General features: G+C 35.9%; 1 protein-coding gene across 1 annotated transcript in view; it reads right to left on the reverse strand.

Moving 5' to 3' along the window:
- LOC101095594 (calcium-binding mitochondrial carrier protein SCaMC-1-like) overlaps positions 1 to 19,551 on the reverse strand; it is a 50,104-nt gene that overhangs the window by 1,339 nt on the left and 29,214 nt on the right. Inside the window, 5 exon segments of the mRNA XM_011285036.4 lie at positions 1,055 to 1,205; positions 3,511 to 3,678; positions 6,692 to 6,799; positions 13,008 to 13,160; positions 15,782 to 15,940. Of these exon segments, the coding sequence (XP_011283338.2) occupies positions 1,055 to 1,205; positions 3,511 to 3,678; positions 6,692 to 6,799; positions 13,008 to 13,160; positions 15,782 to 15,940 (739 nt within the window).

Here is a 19,551-nt window from a genome sequence, read left to right on the forward strand (position 1 = left end):
CTCTCTCCCTACCTCTAGAATAGGCTTGTAATATCCAGTACAGTAGACCCCAGAAACCTGTGTCTATTTAAACTTAAATTAATTAAAATTAATTAAAACTAAAAATCCAGTTTCTTAGTTGCATTAGCAATATTTCAAGTGCCTGACTAGTGGCTATCATACTGGACAACACAGAGATAAAATATTTCTATCACTGCAGAAAGTTCTTTTGGGCAGCACTTGAATGTCTTTCATAAGGGACCTCAACGAAGCATTTGGAATTGGGTATGACACAGTTTGATAGGGCAATGGATGGGTGATTGGATGGATCGAGAGATTCCCCACCTGGATTGCAATCTAAATTAAATCTGAAAATCTTACCAACAAGAGGAGAAAACAAATGTAAAAGAATATCACTTGCCACATGACTCCTTAAATAATTTACTGAGGAATATAAAAATAGAATTAGATAAGGTTTCTTTTTCTTTTTGTAAAGTGATAAAGGTATTTTCTTAAAATCTAAATTGCTAACATTTCACTTGAGAGGAAAAAACCAGACAACCTCCCTTCCACCCAATCTCTCCTTGCTAAGGGGATTATAATGTAAATGCAATTCCACAAATGTATTAAGTTCCTGATGCAGAATAAAACAATGATAGCAGAACTGGGGGAAAATTGCATGTTTGCATTGAGTAACTGTTGACTTAATTTGAAGAAAAAAATGTTTTCTATTGTTAGGCACGGTACTTCCTAATTATAAACTCCTTAAGGAGATCATTGGTAACTAAAAGAAATGTGGGAAGTCCCAAACAGAACTTTGGGGAATAAATAAAATCTAAAATTGACAAAGTCTCTACAATAAAAGAATAAATTCAAGACATGTGCCTTAAAAATCAGAGTCTGCTTTTGATTTATCAATTCTTCAGTTTTTCTGCTTTTGAAATCATTAATTTCTACTCATTTAAAACAACCTCATTTCTTAAAACTGTTTTTAACTTAGTTTTTATTATTACCTCATTAAAGTTATCTTAAATCAGTTTTTAACTTATTACTCCATTAAAAAAAAAAAACTCACCTTGAACCTGCATGCGAGTTCTGACAAGGTTCAGAGGGAAGCTGGCTATCTGACCACAAGTGTGAGACAGTGCACTACATCCCAGCAAAATTATTATCCCAGGGTCTACAGAATTTGTTGCATAATGTTCTAGCCAATAATTCTTCAAATGCTGACAGAGAAGAGAGTAGTAAATATCCTTTAACCATTATGCAAGACTAAGTAGAAAAAAGTGTGCTGCTTGCTCAATTTCAATAAACATACTGGGTAGCTTTTCTTCTATAATGTTTAAGTTCATTTATTTATTTTGAGAGAGAGAGAGAGAGATCATGTGTGAGAGGGGAAGAAAGAGAGGGAGAGAGAGTTGAAGCAGGCTCCAAACTATCAGCACAGAGTCCCATGCAGGGGTAAAACTCACAAAACATGAGGTCATGACCTGAGCTGAAATCAAGAGTTAGATGCTTAACCAATGGAGCCACCCAGGAGCCCCTTGAATGGCTTCTTGATTTGAGAATTACACTGAGCATTTTCACTTAAACCCTTCAGAAACTTGACAAGTCAATACTCTCATCTCCATTTTACAAATTGTATAAATGAAGAACTAATTCAGAGAAACTAAGTTATCAAGTCACAATGCTGATAAATGAGAGGCAACCTTAATCACTTGGTTTTAGTAACTGTTCTTTCCAAAGTCTTTACAAAAGATCGTTCCTACTCCTTGTATAGAGGAGGCTATCCCTACTGTCCTATCATGGACAGGGCATACTGATGTTTTCAAATAAATGTATTCACACAACCTCAGTTTGAGTGTTCCTATGTTCTGTGTCTCTCTGCATGTGTTTTGCCTATTTTGTTTGTTTTGTTTTGTCTAATTGCTTTGGTTTGTAATGACATGCAAAGACCCAAGCAAAATTCTGAAGATTCTCAGAGGGATTAACAGAATAATGTAGAGAAGACTGCATAATCCACTCTAGGCTAACAAAACCACATTTTCTGAACTTTTAAGAAAGATTCATTTTTCCAAATTTGCTTTTCCTTGAATAAAAGTGGCTAGAAAAGTTATTTAAAAATGGTGGGTTTTACTTTATTTTTTTTTAATGTTTATTTATTTTTGAGAGAGATGGAGACAGAATGTGAGTGGGTTGGGGCAGAGAGAGAGGAAGGCACAGAATCTGAAGCAGGCTCCAGGCTCTGAGCTGTCAGCACAGAGGCTGACGCAGGGCTTGAACTCACAAGCTGTGAGATCATGACCTGAGCTGAAGTCGGATGCTCAACTGACTGAGCCACACAGGTGCCCCTGAAAACAGTGGGTTTTAAATATCACTAAGTGCTTTTAGGACTGTTCATTTCTTAAAGGATACAGCTTTACCATTATACTGAGGCAACTATTATGAAATGTATAATTTGATGCTTCTGACAAAAATACATTTCAAAATGTCTTTACTCAGTGCATTTATTAGTCATGCAACAATAAAAAGAGAAATATGCAATGTCAATCTGGCAAGAAAGCAAAAGATATTGAACTATAAAAATAAAAGAATGGAGGGAGCCCAACATAAACAGGAGCAATAAAGGCATTTTAATAAGACGCAAGACAACAAAGAAGAAAAGAAATGCATGCTATCGTATTCAATACTTTAAGCTTCTATAAAAGGTATGTACATTTTTTTAATTGCTAAACAAAATTGGCTATCTTTTGTATGATGGTGGTACCACCTGCCAAAAATACCACTGGGCCCGTGGCTACAGAACTGTCCTTCCTACACTGAGAATGAATTGAAGTTCTGCTAGTCACTTACTCTCACCTGGTTCTTATGACCAAATGGTATATATTGTTAAGAGAGTCTATCTAAAACACATGTATGGTCATAAAAATGAAATGATTGGTTGGAAGGGGAAAAACCTGGAACCCTACCTGATCAGCAAGCACTACACTATTAGGATATTTGGCCTGTCTCCATGCTGTCTGCCCCACCACTGCCCCCACTGGAGCCCCTATTACTCCTTCCCTCGATTCTCATTTTCATAATGGGGCAGTAACATCTCAGCTTTCTCAATTTTAACTGTACATCAGATTCTTCTAGAGAGTAAAAAACCTAAACCCTAGGTCTCCTCCCCCCAGAATAGTTAAATCAGAAGATCTTAGATGTAGCCCAAGAATCTTATTTTTTAAAGAGGTGATTCTGATATGCATCTAGAGTTGAGAACCAATATTTTATCAGCATTTAGGTCTATAATTATTATCACTGAAACCAAATTAACAAAGAAATACCAAACAAAAAGTTATTATTAGAATACAAGACAACTAATATATAAAATGAAAAGCAAGCCAAATAAAAGCATTCAATTCAACCAAACTTCTATCAGAAGCTATTCCATGTAAAGTCATTTATAATCTGATTTTTAGAATGAAGACTATTATTATACCAAATTTTCAAATCTAACACATAATGTCATAGTAATGAGAATAAATTCACCTCATAAACAGCCAAATCTATGCCTGTATAAGGTAGAATACCTAGAAAGTTAGGAATATAACCTTTGAAAAAGGTTCTAACACCTTCTTGTTTCAGAAGCTTCTTGCCACAGTCAATAATCCCAGAATACTGTCCAGTTTCACCAAGAATCATTCTGGTCTTTAGAACCTAAATGTGAATAATATTATAAAAACATATTCACTCAACTCATCTAGAAATTCAGTAAACTGTATTATATTACAATTTTTACTATCATAGAAATATAAAAAGAAAGCAATTTTAAATAATGATTTTAACCTCTCCCTAATTGACTATTTTTTTAATGTTTATTTATTTTTGATACAGAGAGACAGAGAGAGTGCATAAGTGGGGGAGGTGCAGAGAGACAGGGAGACAGAATCCCAAGCAGGCTCTGCGCTTATCTGCACAGAGCTCCATACAGGGTTTGAACTCATGAGTCATGAGATCATGACCTGAGCCAAAACCAAGAGTTGGATGTTTAACCAAATGAGCCACCCAGGTGCCCCGGCTATTTTTTTAAATATTTATTTATTTACTTAAGAGAGGCAGGAAGGGCAGAGAGAGGGAGAGTGAGAGAGAATCCCAAGTAGGTTCCATGCTGTCCACACCGTCTGCTCAGAAACCTCACAAACCATGAGATCACAAACCATGAGATCTCACAAACCATGAGATCATGACCAAACCTGAAATAGAGTCAGATGCTTAATGGACTGAGCCACCCAGCCACTCCCTCTCTAACTGACTTTTAATTATAAACAGTTGACACAGTACAGAGTTTTTAAAAATCATTTAAATAGGAAAATACAATTAATCACTGTGGTTTTGATGGATAACATCTGTCCAAACTTCTTTAATGTGCTGTAAGGTAACATATTCTAAAACAAACTCATTTGAGGTAACATTATTGCTTCAAAATAAAGCAACTGTAGGCAAATTCCAAGTTTAACAAAAGTAAATGGTCATGTTAAAGTGAAGAACCAATATGGAAAAAAAATTTTTTGTGTATATTTAAAATACATACTCTAAGAACTCTTGTTAACAGTGAAGTGTATTAACTATAATTATTAGATATGACAGGCTCATTTTGTGCCCATAAAGTAATAACATAACAGGAGCTATGGGGGCAATAGTAGGCTTCAGTAGTCTGCCTGTGATCAACATTCCTATGCAGTTCTCCTTATAGAACACTCCTGTTCTCTTAAATTCCATTAATTTAACGTAAGGGAGCTCCATATATACTTAGAGAAATGGCTCTCCAAAACAGCCAAGACAAAAAAACAGCATAAACTTTTTCTTGACTGGGCAAATTGTGTTATCTTGTTGGAGCTGCCTGAGCCATGAGTTGGAAGGCTTTGCTTGAAGAAGTTCTCTGCAGGAGGCACACTTTGGATAATCCCATTCTTAAAACCCTCTGCCCTCTCCAGGGCAGTGAACTCACTCCTTTCTTACCCAAGTAAATCTTTTCTGTCTGCTTCACTGGTAGGTTTTTTTCCCCACTCACTCCCTAAATTAAGGTCTTCTCCAAAGTTTTCTTCTCAGTGTAAAAAAAAGTAAAGAAAAGAAAAGAAAAGAAAAGAAAAGAAAAGAAAAGAAAAGAAAAGAAAAGAAAAGAAAAGAAAAGAAAAAAGCACCACACACTACTTTTTTCTAAGTAATCTCATGGTTTTAACTAGCACTTCTTTGCAGATGACACATCAAGACTTGAAATCTCTCAAGTCTCGGTATCACATTTGCAACTGCCCGCTGAAATTCATAACCTGGTTGTCCAACAAAAACTCAAATATGTGGAAACCTGAACTCATCATCTCTCACCACCTGGGCCACTTCTACCACTCTCAAACTCCATTAGAGGTGTAACTCAGATGTAACTCTCCTAAACACTTAAGCACAGAACCCAGACAAAACTTCACCTTCTTCCTTTCCCTCTCTCCTTCCTGCCACATCTCACACTGTCAGTTCTTGTGACAGCTCTAAAAGGACTCAGTTTCCTCCAGTCAATGTCATACTCCAAGCTTTTACCATCACTCCCCAAAAGATAGCAGTATCTTGTTTATCGTCATCTCACGTCTCCCTCACTCTAGAAAACTTTACCAAGATTATATTTCAGCTTCCAAAGTCTTTAATGGCTTCTTATTTTTTAAGAAATTAAAATTATATTTCTTACATTGCATTCAAGAGCCTTTCTGATCTGCCTCCAACCCATTATCCATAGTATTATCCAGTGTCCAGTCCAAACCTAAAAATCTGCTCCTTTGCCTCCATTCCTTTAAGTCATTATTTCCACCTAAAATGCTCTTCCTCATTATCTCTAAATGTCCAAAATTTAAGCCAAACTCACATATTCTATATGTCTTTCATGAAATCACTAACTGGAAATCATTTCTCCCCCCCCTAAATTACCATAGTACTTCATATTGATCTCTCTTCTAGAATTCAAATTTTCTATTATGGATCATTGTTATTGATGTATATTTTTAGCTCCTCTTCTATTCTGACCAAATGACCAAATCATGATTATTGATGCACATTTTTATCTCCTCTTATAGACTGACCAAAATGCCTATCTGACTTATCTCTGGATCTAGAAAAATGCCTTAAACTTAGTGACTATGCAATACAAATTTGACATGATTAATGATTCAGTGATTTTATCAACCAAGCAAGCAATCAATGAAATTTTTTTTCTTCTTGATACATGTATGTATCTTCTTTTTTTTTTTTTTAATTTTTTTTCAACGTTTTTTATTTATTTTTGGGACAGAGAGAGACAGAGCATGAACGGGGGAGGGGCAGAGAGAGAGGGAGACACAGAATCAGAAACAGGCTCCAGGCTCCGAGCCATCAGCCCAGAGCCTGATGCGGGGCTCGAACTCACGGACCGTGAGATCGTGACCTGGCTGAAGTCGGACGCTTAACCGACTACGCCACCCAGGCGCCCCTGTATGTATCTTCTTGATAGGTCTACAACACTACCTTGATCCTAAATAAACAAAAGAAAACATTTACTAGGTCCAACTAACACTCACTAGTGTGAGATTTAAATCCTGTAGCTAGAAAGCTGTTTATTGTACAAAATCCTGATCTGGGATTCATTTACTTTAAAAAGTTATAATTTGCACTGAAAACATTACTTTACTTACAGTTTTATAATAATACATACCTCCATGGGGTAAATACAGGTCTGGGCAGTTGCACCAGCCAATGAGCCAGATACAAATCTCTCACTAATTCCTATTTTAGCACCATCAAAACTAAGCCATTTTTTATACTGTATAAATAAAAGCATTGAAATATATAATATTACTGAAATGGAATATATATATATATATATATATATATATATATATATATACCCATATATTGTTTCTAAGTTTATAATGTTAATTAGTAATATAAAATTATTTGAGAAAGTATTCCAGACACCTAACATTAGCATCTAGAGAAATACTTGGTTTTAATTTTTACACAATTAGTTGTCTAAAATAATAAGTAAGACTTCTCTGTTTGGCCTCCTTTTTCCTTTTTCTTCCCCACAGAATGAGTTAGCAACATTAAATCACGTAAGCATATTAATGAATGTACTATTTCATAAAGGGCATGCAAATGACAAAAAGGGACAGAAATTGCATCTGTTACCTCTTTTTAGCCCCATGTCTTAGATATGCAAGGTACTTAATATTGCTTGGTTACTGGATAATCAAGAATAGTAACTTAACATGAGAGGCTCCTTTTGTTACAAGGAACAATGGTTTACTCTGGTTAGCTTAAACAGCAGGGAGGTTATTGCAATAACACATGTGGAAATAAGGAAAACAATAGCGTAAAAGTCAGGCTTCGCAGGAAGTAAAGTAAGTCAAATTTCATGGAGACTGAAACTAAACTCATTTAGGATCCAAGACAGCCTTAGCAAACTGATTATCTTGTCACCTGTTAGGTAAGATGTCTTCCTGTTTGCTTTTCCTAGAGGTCTATCATCAATATAATTCAACTAACTCTGGTTCTCAAATCAGTAACTCCCATCAGAAAGTGTGATTGATTTAGTGAAGGCAGAGACTGCTACATGTTCCCAGCACCTAGCACCCACCACCTTCTTCTTCCTTTTAGTAGCACAGCTGACTCAGTTGCCAACTACATCTCCCTCTTCTTTCTTGCAATTAGGTTGTGTGGCTAAGTGGCTAATTTTAGCCAAAGAGATATGAGGAGAAGCTGAGTGTGCAAACTCTGACATCTTCTTCAAGTTGCCTGTCCTGGACACCTCTTTCCTCCACCTCAGGAATGGCAAAGATGGAAGCAACCTCTGAAGCCAGGCATTGAAGATGGCAGAGATGTGCTGTTAGCCACGGACCAATTGCCTCTATCTCATTTAAGTTGTTGTGTTTTGGAATCTGTTTGTTAAAACAGCTTAGAATGAACCCCAACAAGAACGGAAATTGGTTACTAGATGTAGGGTACTACCATAGCTAAAACCTAAAATATGTGGCACTGGCTTTATTGTTAGGACACAGATATTACAGTCTAAACAGACGATGATCTTTCTAATGCTTTGTGGAAATGCTTGGTAAAGCGTCTGCTGTGATAATGTGGAAGGCAGACGGTGTGCTTTTTGAGCCTAAAGTTCTAGGAAAACTGATTGTAAAATCTCAGAATATTGGTCAGTGTTGCATGCTCCTTGCTGCTTTTGGCACAATCTATAAGGTATGAGGTAATGTGTCTCTCTGCTTTTCTGCTCTCCAAAGCCAGTTTGCAAGCAGAAATGGGAGAGAATGGAGCTCTGCTAAGGGAGTTTTCTTAGCCTGGCTTTATATTCAAGAATGGTGGGTTTCCAAGTTGGAAAGGCCACCTGCTTCTGTACCCCAACAGAAGGAAATAAGATTGTCCTAAAGCACTTGCCTATCTGAAAAAAATCATATTAGGGGCTCTGTCATTTGATTTCAGTTTATTGTTTCAGTTCACATCAACATAGGCTACTATAAAAATGAGAGAGAAGGGGAATGACTAAGCACACGAGCTAGAAAATAAAATATCAGAGAAGAGATTTTTGGATGTGGTTATGCTATGTGGTATTGACTGGAAACAAACAGAGAAGAAGTCTAAGAAACTTCTGAAACAGTTGTATGCTAGAAAACCCATAAGCAAAGCCTACAAGACCCTATGTTCCATTGATCTCTAAAGCAATTCTCAGGCCCCCAAATGTAAGCAGGCAGACACCTGGCCGTGGCAGACACTTCCAGAGCTCTGCATCACATTTGGACAGTTCTGTACAGACTCACAGACTCACTTCACTGACAGAACACCATCAAAAACAAAAGCCTTTCATCTCTCTGTTTTGCTGCCTCAGGGCCTTCTCTGAAGCTGTAGGAGACTGTCCAGCCCAGAAGTCTGGGGAAGTTAAAGTCATAAGAGCAATCCTCATATAATATGGGATATAAACTGGCAGATAAATAGCTCAGCTCTCTTCTTTCAGGCAGATAATTTTGAGAACCATTCTGTATACTTCCTAGAAGTTCCCTCAGAATCAAGCCCCTATTTCCTATAGCTGAAACCTCATTTATGTACCCTTATATTGGCTTTTCTTCCTTCCATGTCTCACTGTCCCTGCTTCTTCACAAATAAGCTAGCTGTACCCAGACTCTGTTTGGGGGGAGAGGGGGAACCCAAATTAAAACAGTTGGTATTACTTCAAAAGTGGCCCTATGCACCAATTGAAAGCCAGAAATTGTCAGAGTAGATCAAAAAAACAAGACCCAACTATATGTTATCTATAAGAAATCCACTTTAAATATAAAGACACATACAAATTAAATGTGAATGGAGAAAAATATACCATGCTGACACCAACCAAAAGAAAGCGGGGTAACTATATTAATTTCAGACAGACCAAACTTCAGACCAAGGAAAGTTACCAGGGATAAAGAAGGGCATTACATAATAATAAAGGGGTTAATTATCTAAGAAGACAAAACAATCTTTAACACGTATGTGCCTTACAACAGAGCATCAAACTACATGAGGCCAAAACTGATTGAAGTGCAAAGAGTAGTAGATGAATCCACTATCACAGCTGGAGATTTCAATATCCTTTACTAGAAATGGGCAGATCCAGAAAAAAAAAAATCAGTAATGACATAACTGAACTCAACACCACCATCAATCAACTGTATATAACTGACATCCAGATTGTCTCATCCAAGAATAGCAGAGTACACATTCTTCTCAAGCTCACATGGAACATTCACCAATAAAGACCACATTCTGGGCCATTACACACACCTTAACAAATTTAAAAGAATGGGGATGCCTGGATAGCTCAGTTGGTTAAGCATCCGGTTAAGTGTCCAACTTCGGTTTAGGTCATGATCTCACAGCTTCTGAGTTCAAGCCCCCATGGGTCTCTGTGCTGACAGCTCAGAGCTTGGAGCCTGCTTCGGATTCTATGTCTCCCTCTCCCACCTGAGATCTGTCTCTCTCTGTCTCTCTCTCTCAAAACTAAACATTAAAAACAAAAATTTTAAAGAATGGAAAGCATACAATGGCTGTTCTGAGACCACAGTGGAATAAAGTTAGAAATCAGTAACAGAAAAATTATTTTTAAAATATCTACCAAATTTACCAAAATATGTGGAGATTTAAAAACACACTTCTAAATAACACACAAGCCGAAAAGGAAACCTCAGGAGGAATTTTAAAGTATTTTGAACCAAATAAAAATAAAAACACAATTTATCAAAAGGAGTCGGAGGCAGTACTAGAGGGAAATTTATAGCATTGAATACATATATTAAAAAACAACAAAGACCTAAAAATCAATAATCTAAGTTTCCACCTTAGAAAACTAGAAAAAGAAGAGAAAATTAAATCCAAAGTAAGCATAAGAAAATATGTAATAAGAATTAGAACAGAAAGCAATGAAATTGAAAATAGGAAATCAATAGAGAAAATCAATAAAATCAAAAGCTGGTTCTTTGAAAAGTGGTCCTAGAAAGTAGACGTAGAGAGTGGATCACTCACCAGTTACTGGACAATTATGGGATCTTGGTTGGTAAATGGGATGATGATAATCTATGGTAAACTATGGCATTACAATTACTAAGATTCATAGTCACGGTGGGTTGGGATGAGATATTCATAGGCAGCAAAGCATTATATTATGCAGTTGCCCTAATACTTGAACAGCACGGGGAAAATTACAAGATTGTAGAGGTGGCTGGCTCTAATTCACTGTCTTAGAAACTTTGTTTTTTGGGGTTTTTGTTTTTTTCTTATTTTCTTTTTCCTTCCAAGATTTTACTTAAATTCAAGTTAGCTAACATATAGTGTGGTATTATTTTCAGGTGTAGAGTTTAGTGATTCATCATGTCTTAGATCCTTTTTTTTTAATTATTTATTTTTGAGAGAGAGACAGAGAGAGACAGAGTGCAAGTGTGAGAGGGGCAGAGAGAGAGGGCAACACAGAATCCAGCACAGAGCCTGATACGGGGCTCAAACCCACAAACCATGAGATCATGACCTGAGCTGAAGTCGGATGCTTAATTGTCTGAGCCACCCAGGCACCCCACGTCTTAGATACTTTGAAGGAAGATAATGTCAAGGTTAGATCAGCTGATTATCACCTTAAATCATATTATGAACACTGTAAGGCCTTCATATAAGCATTTAAAGAGAGTCTCATGGATAACTACAAATCAGGCCCAGGATATAAATGTAAAGGTAACAGTTACTAAGGAAACCATGTAGAGTCTCAAAAGGTCTCCTATGGTAAAGTGAAGACCCTCGCTGGGGAGGAGTAAGACCCTGACACATGGGATGGGGACATTTGGATGTATATGCCTAGAAAATGTAGTCTCTAGCACCCTCCAATTTGGCAAAAAGTTGCCTCCTTCCTAATTCTAGAGCAGAGAAGCTTCTCTTTGTCCAGAGGCAATGTAAAGGCCTCAAAAAGGCAGATACCTAAGAAGAGAATGTTTGCTTTTCCCACAGTCTGTCTCACCTATGACTGCCTCTTACTGCCACTCAACCAATAACTTATATAGGGTCAGTCCTCAGACAGCCCAAGGACCTGGCTACTATGGGCTGGAAGGAACCAAGGGAATGGTGTGAGAGTGGATCACAAGAGTACTGACTGGGGGGATATGAGAGGTGGGATGTAATGCTGGATAGAGAAGACTTTACTGATGTGGAACACTCTCTCATGACACAGGACTCCTAAAGCCGGTTGGAATATGCTACTGGGACTGCTCTTTAAAGCTTGGACACAACTACAGCTGGCAGCAAATGAGATAGAGATGTTAAAGTCTTGACAGATTGTTGAGGAAGGGGTCAGCAGACTCAGGAAGGTAGAAATATTACAATGAATTTTATCATGCCTGGAGAACCTACCAGTAGACTATGTTTCTAAGAGAAGAAGGGAGTCCTTGTTGAAAGACCCAAAGATGACTGTCTCAGTGTTGACAGCAGGGGACTATAGCTGCCATAGATTCCTCTGACAGATCTACAGAAAGTAAACAGAAAACCTTCAGGAAAGGATTCACCTTTCTAGATGTCATTAAGAATTTTCATGATTCATGGGAAGAGGTCAAAATATCAATTAATCAATTAATAGGAGTTTGGAAGAAGGGGCTCCAGACTTCAGTGCAGGAAGTAACTGCAGATGTGATGGAAACAGCAAGAAAACTAGAATCAGAAGTGGAGCCTGAAGATGGGACTGAACTGCTGTAATTTCATTAGAAAACTTTCACAGATAAAGTTTCTTCTGATAGAAGGACAAAAAAAGTGTTTCCTTGCGATGAAATCTACTCCTGGTGAAGATGCTGTGAAGTCTGTTAAAATGACAACAAAGGATTTAGACTATTATATAAAGTTAGTTGATAAAGCAGTGGCAAGTTTGACAGGATTGACTCTAATTTCAAAAAAAGTTCTACTGTGGGTAAAATGCTAATAAACAGCATCACATGCTACATAGAAAATGTTCATGAAAAGAAGAGTTCATCAATGGGGCAAACTTCATTGCTGTCTTATTTCAAGAAATTGCCGCAGCCACCCCAACCTTCAGCAACCACCACCCTAATCAGTTAGCAACCATACCCATGAAAGCAAGACCTTCCATTTGCAAAAAGATTAGAACTCACTAAAAGTTCAGATGATGCTTATAAAGTACTTTTACTTAGAGTAAATACATAGTTGTTTTTTTTTTTTGTTTTTTGTTTTTTTTTTTTTTTGATTTTTGTTTTAGATACAATGCTATTGCACACTAAATAGACCACATAACTTTCATATGCACTGGGAAACCAAAAACATATTTGACTCCCTTTATTGCAGTGATCCAGAACCAAACCCACAATATCTTCAAGGTATCATTTACACAATGATATCTACTGCTTGTGCACATGCCAGTTTTCTCTCTCATGAAAGTCTAAATTTTTTAATTAAATTTAAAACCTGATCTTTATCATAAAATTCCACAAGAAGTAACATTTTACCTGTTCATAGGCCCCAATCTTGAGTGTTGTCTCAGGTGCAATTTTAAAAACATTTACACCATTCCCCCACCAAAGAGAATGAATTCCTCCTTCTTTTACCATCTGCTCAAACCCACCAATCAATCTTGGTCTCCTTGACTTTAAACTATGAACCTAGAAATGAACAGGAAATTTATTTTTTAATTGATTTTGTTGGTAATATGACAATGATGTTATTATTGCTAATAAAATAATGATACATAAATATAAATACCAATATCTATGATATTCAACACCATTTTCATTTTTGTTTGGAGACATATAAAATTGATATATTAATTCTTTTGTTTTACCAAATACATACTTTAATCTCATATATATCAAAGAAAAGAACAACTTAAAGAACACAGGAATGACTTACCAGAAAATTTTTACACACACAAAATGTGTTGCTGCTAATATATCACAAGATTATTAAAAAGTACACTGAAATATGCACTGAAAAAGGAATGGATGAGAATATGTCAAACTTTCAAAAGTGGATACTTCTGGGTAGCAAGGTATTGTGGGATGAACTGCGTCCCCCTAAAATTTATATGTTGAAGTCCTAATGCCCATTACCTCAGAATGTGACCTTATTTGAAGACAGGGTCTTTATACAGATAATCAAATTAAAGTAAGGTCTTAAAGTGGGCTCTAAAATCTAATATGATTAGTATCCTTATAAAATGAGGAAATTTGGACACAGAAATATGTAGAGAGGGAAGACAATGTGAAGAGACACAGAGAAAAGACAGTCATCTCCAAGCCAAGGAGAAAGGCCTGGAACAGATCCTTTCCTCAGTGCCCTCAGAAGGTGCCAACACCTTGATCTCAGATTTCTACCCTCCAAAACTGTGAGACAATAAAATTTGGTTGTGTAAGCCAGTCAGTATGTGATATTTTGTTACAGCATCCCTGGCAAACTAATACACAAGGATTACAGGTCATTTTAATGTCCCCCTTTATACTTTTCTTTATTTTCCCATTTTCCTAATGTTTTATTTTATAATAATAAAAATGTTATTTTTAAGAGAGTGAAAACTAAAACAGTAAAATATCCTCCTGGCCATAAGAGAATAATAATGGGAAAGCAGGGTGAAATGGGTATTCTCACCTCCTATGGGAAGAAGTCTGGAAAAGAATTTAACACTAAGCACGTGTACCCACACAGCTTCAAATCATTACTTAATTTCTAGGAACTATTTCTAAATAAATAATCCTAAATATGATAAAAATATTCATAAACAATGATGTTAATCATTATGAACTATTATGAATTATAATTTTAAAAGAATTTTAAAACCACCTACATGTCCAAGAATAGAAAAAAAAACAAAAATAATAGGACATATCCACTTGAAATAATACAGTCATTAAAACCTGTATTTGAAGAATACACAAATATTTGAAATATTTGAAGAATATCTGAAATAACATGAAAACATGCTCACATTATCCTGTTCATTACAAGAACAAAAAACAGTATATAAATTATTCATATATACTGCTACTTAGTAAGAGGCATTCCTGCTATAGATGCAGAAGAGCTGGAGAAAGAAAGTGCAAATATGTTCAGGGTTGCATTGTGGATACAGATCTGAGTGTTCTCAACTTGGTTATTGTGAAAAAATGGGAGAAGGATATTCCTAGGCTGCTACTACTGTGCCTCTTCACCTAGCACCCATAAGAGGTAGCAGGATCTGCAAACTTTTCATTCTCTCTGTAGAAGATGATGCTCCCCAACATGTTGTCAGAAAGCCCCTGAACCTTTGTTCAGGGCTGGCATGAAACCCAGGACCCAAGTGCCCGAGATTCAGTATCTCATTGTTCCATGTGTCCTGCAACACAAATGATGGCTCTGAAGAGATAGCATACTAAGAAAAATAAGGAAGAGGCCATAGAATATGGTAAACATTTGGCAAGAGAAGGAAGGAAGCCAAAGGAAAATAGCAGGAATAGATTGTCAGGAGATGGGAGCTATCCCCTCTGAGAGCTCCCAACGTGTACATCTGAGTCTGTCAGAAATAAGATTTTCTAAGAGTAACAAGATCAGCCATCAACCAAAAAACACTATTCATAATCCATTACCAAATGTCACCAATGTTACCAAAAAAACAAAAGACAAAACAACATCCAGTATGTAAGCTTAATTACAAATTTAAACTCACTAGACTGTGAATTATAAATTTTTATATCCTTGCAAAGAAAGTATTCTGCAAATATTAAATTTGAATTATGATAGTTAACAGACTAAACTATGCACTACTTTAAAACTATCATTGACAATCCTTACTCGGTAAAATAAAAATAATTTGACATTACCTCTAGTGAAGTATCAGCCACTAGTAAACTTTAAGTAACTTATTTTCCAGTTCTTAGAAATATGCTTAACACTTCATTAGTAGAATACAACCGTGTTATTATGTAGGTGCTAGAGTCTAAAGATAACCAATAAATAAGACTAGTGGTGTCTTATCACTTCTTTGGTAGATTTAGTTATATTTCTGGGGAAAAAAAAACCTCTAACAGAGTCTTCTATTATTATTTCCAATAAAAACTAATTCAAATAGTACACAAGCATCTGTAAGAAAATTAAGAAATCTTTTAATATTGAAATAATAAAATTTACATTTTCAGAAAAAGTAAAACTTTAATGGGAAATAGGATGAAATGTGTCAAAATATTTCCTTTTGAAAATTAAGGAGGGTTTTTCAAGTTATGTTAATGCTTAAGGGGTAAAGTGTGCAATCTACCTGCATCATGACTTTCAAGCGGTCAAAAGGTGCCGTGCATGTCCTTGCAACTGCCCCGGCTATATCTGCTGCCACCAAACGCCTCCACCAATCTCCAGAACGCTTCTCTTGCTCAGTAAATTCATCTGGAATAGATATACTCTCCCCTATGTCAATTATCTGATACGATACAAATATGAATTACATAATAAGGAAAAGTATAACCACTTGATAAATTAAAAAGATAACTTTTTACAAAGACCAAAAACCCAAAGATTTTTTTTTCATATCTCACCGCCTGTTAATGAAGACTGACAATTTTCTCAGCGCTTGTACTAGACCAAATGATTTTTAATAATACATTCACATATAGGTTTAAAATCTGTAAAATCAATTACCATTAGTTATTAATTTTAAATTATCAAACTATTTAATCTCTTCCATGAAAAATGTAAATAATCAGTGCAGTGACCATGTCCTAGTCACACACCACAGTGCCTGCCACACAATAGGTAAGGAATAAATGCTTAATTAAGTTTCTTTACTTTATTTAAAATTCTCTCAAATTCCACTGTGTACTTACCTAAGTCAGAATTCAAGAGCAGCATTTTATATGCTTTAATTTCTTTATTACTGACATCAATTCTTTCCTCAAACGACAATTTTCTTTTTAAAAATCTGAACTCTGACAAGTTTTGCATTTCACGTTCTTTTCAGTAATCATACATGCTTTTGCTAAGCTTATCCGTTTTTGCTAAATGTTGAGGCAGTGTGACTCTCTGGAAAGAGCATCACACTGGACTCAGGGGATCTAGGTTCCATTACTTGTCAATCATGGTGGACAGGTCACTTCTCTGGTTCTTAGTTTTCCCACCTTCAGTTTATTCATTCATTGAATGCCCCCTTTCCAAACACCATTCCACCTCAAAACCATTGTACTTGATCTCCCCTCTACCTAGAACAATCCTCCTTCGCTCTTTCCACGAATTCTTCTCTAACACTTAGCACAATTTTAATTAGTTCATTTCTATCTATTGGTTGCTTCCTCCTTTAGAAATTAATCCTGATAAGAGCTGTAAACTAGTCTTTCTTGCTCACTGTTGTCAACCTTGCACCTTGGTCTATGGAGATAAGTGTGCTCAGTAAATAGGTGTTGAATTAATAAATTAACATGCCATGTGCTGGGCTGTGTATTCATAATATTATGGTTCAAAAGTTACTTTCTTCCCTCTGGGAGTTTATAGTATAATGAGAAAAATAGGAAAGGAAACAAGCAATTATAGTACAGAGGAATAAGTACAATAATAAGGGTAGCAAAAAAAATGTCTTAAGAACATAATACAGTGGTGCCTGGGTAGCTCAGTCAGTTAAGTGTCCAACTTCAGCTCAGGTCATGATCTCACAGTTTGTGGGTTTAAGCCCCATGTTGGGCTCTGTGCTGACAGCTCAGAGCCTGAAGCCTGCTTCAGATTCTGTGTCTCCCTCTCTGTCTGCCACTCCCCTGCTCACACACACTTTCTCTCTCAAAATAAATAAATAAACATTAAAAAAAATAACATAATATAGAGACACTGAATGGAGTATAGAATTTTTTTTGGCAGGGGGGAGAGATGAGTGGAACTGTCAGGGAACATTTTCCACACAAAGTGACTTAGAAGTAGCAAAGCAATATGAATCCAGGTATTCTGACCTCAACGGTTAACTTCTTGTCTATCACACTCTACTATCTCCCTATAGAAGTAGACATTAACCAAGGGAATGTTCTAGGCAAAGGAAATAATTTCTTCAAAGATACTGCATATTCTAAGAACTGCAAGACTGTATACAGGGATGGAAGGAGGATAAAGAAAAGCTCAAGACCTCAGAATAATGTTGACATTTCTGGCTTGGGCAACTAGGAAGTTAATGACACCATTCAGCGAAATGGAAAAAGAAGGTCTAGGGAACAGATGATGTTGTGTTTATGTTTGAGCTGTCTCAATTGATGTCCAATGAATGCTTGTACATGCAGAAGGAAGGTATGCTCTAGATGGAAGAGTAAGTGGGACTGCCTAGGAAAGAAAATGTACAGAATGAGACATAAAGAAAGCTTAAAATAGAATATAGAAGAAAACATATAAGAAACAAACTGTGGAAGAAGATCCTCAAGAGATATGGAAAAGTAACGACAGAGAAGTGGGAAGAAAACCAGGAGAATGCAGTGTCAAGGAAGCCAGCTGAAGAGAACATTTAAAAAGAGAGGGTGGTAAGATCTAGAAAATATACATTGAACTAACATTTGGGAGACTGGCTTGGTAAAATAATTTTTATAAAGTGGTAAAAGCAAAGCCAGTTAGTTGAGAAGTAAATGGAAAGTATAGCCATGAAGACTGTAAAAAAGATAAGGCAGCTAGAGGGGACATCAGTAGGATTATACTTTTTTTAAATGATACTGACTTAAATATGTTAAATGTTTAAATGCAGGATATTTAAATACAAAAAATAAAGGTGATAAGGAAGAGAATAAGGCCTCTGAATGGGTCAAAGATTAAATCAAAGGGGAAATCAAAACAGTATCTTGAGACAAATGAAAATGGAAACACAACATACCAAAACTTATGGCATGCAACAGAAGCAGTTCTTAGAGGGAAGTTCATAGTGATACAGGCCTACCTCAAGAAACAGGAAAAACCTCAATGTAAATTTATACCTTAAGGAACTAGAAAAAGAAAAACAAACTAAGACAAAAGTTATAAGAAGGGAAGAAATAATAAAGACCATAGCAGAAATGAAGGAAATAGAGACCAAAAACAAAGCAAAAAAAAAAAAAAAAAATCACCAAAACTAATAGCTGGTTCTTTTGAAAAGATAAACAAAATTGGGAAACCTTTAGCTAAACTAAAAAAAGAGAGAAAACTCAAATAAAACCAGAAGCAAAAGAGGAGACAATATAAAGGATACCACAGAAATACAATGGGTCGTAAGACACTACTCTGCACAATTATACACCTATAAATTGCATAATCTAGCAGAAATGGATAAATCTCTAGGTATATACAATGTACCACACACGACTGAATCATGAAGAAAAAGAAAATGTGAACAGACCAATGAGAAAGCAGACTGAATCAGTAATCAAAAATCTCCCAACAAATAAAAGCCCATGATCAGATGGTATCCCTAGTGAATTCTACGAACATTTAAAGAAAAATTACTACCAATCATTTTCAAACTCTACTAAAAACCTGAAGAGTATAGAACCTTCCAAACTAATTTTTACAATACCAGCATTACCCTGATACCAAAGCCAGACAAGGACACTACAAAAAAAGAACACTATAGGCCAATATTCCTGATGAATATAAATTCAAAAATCTCAATAAAATATTAGCAAATAAAATTCAATAGCACATTAAAAGGATCATGATAAATGGGATTTATTTCTGGGATGCAAAGATGGTTCAACATATACAAATCAAAAAATGTGATATCACATTAATAGAATTAGGGATAAAAATCATATGATCATATCAATAGATGCAGAAAAAGCATTTCACAAAATTCAACATCCTTTCATGATTAAAAAAAACTATTAAAAAATTGGATAGAGAATGAATATAACTCAACATATTAAAGACCATATATGACAAGCCCACAGTTAACATAATACTTGATGGTTAAAGGTTGAAAGCTTTTCCTTGAAGATCAGGAACAAGACAATGTTGACCATTCTTCCCACCAATCCTATTCAACACAGTACTGAAAAGTTCTAGCTACAGCAGTTGAGCAAGAAAGAGGAAAAAAAGGCATCC

This window comes from Felis catus, chromosome C1 (genome assembly GCF_018350175.1).
Source record: "Felis catus isolate Fca126 chromosome C1, F.catus_Fca126_mat1.0, whole genome shotgun sequence".
Lineage (NCBI taxonomy): Eukaryota > Metazoa > Chordata > Mammalia > Carnivora > Felidae > Felis > Felis catus.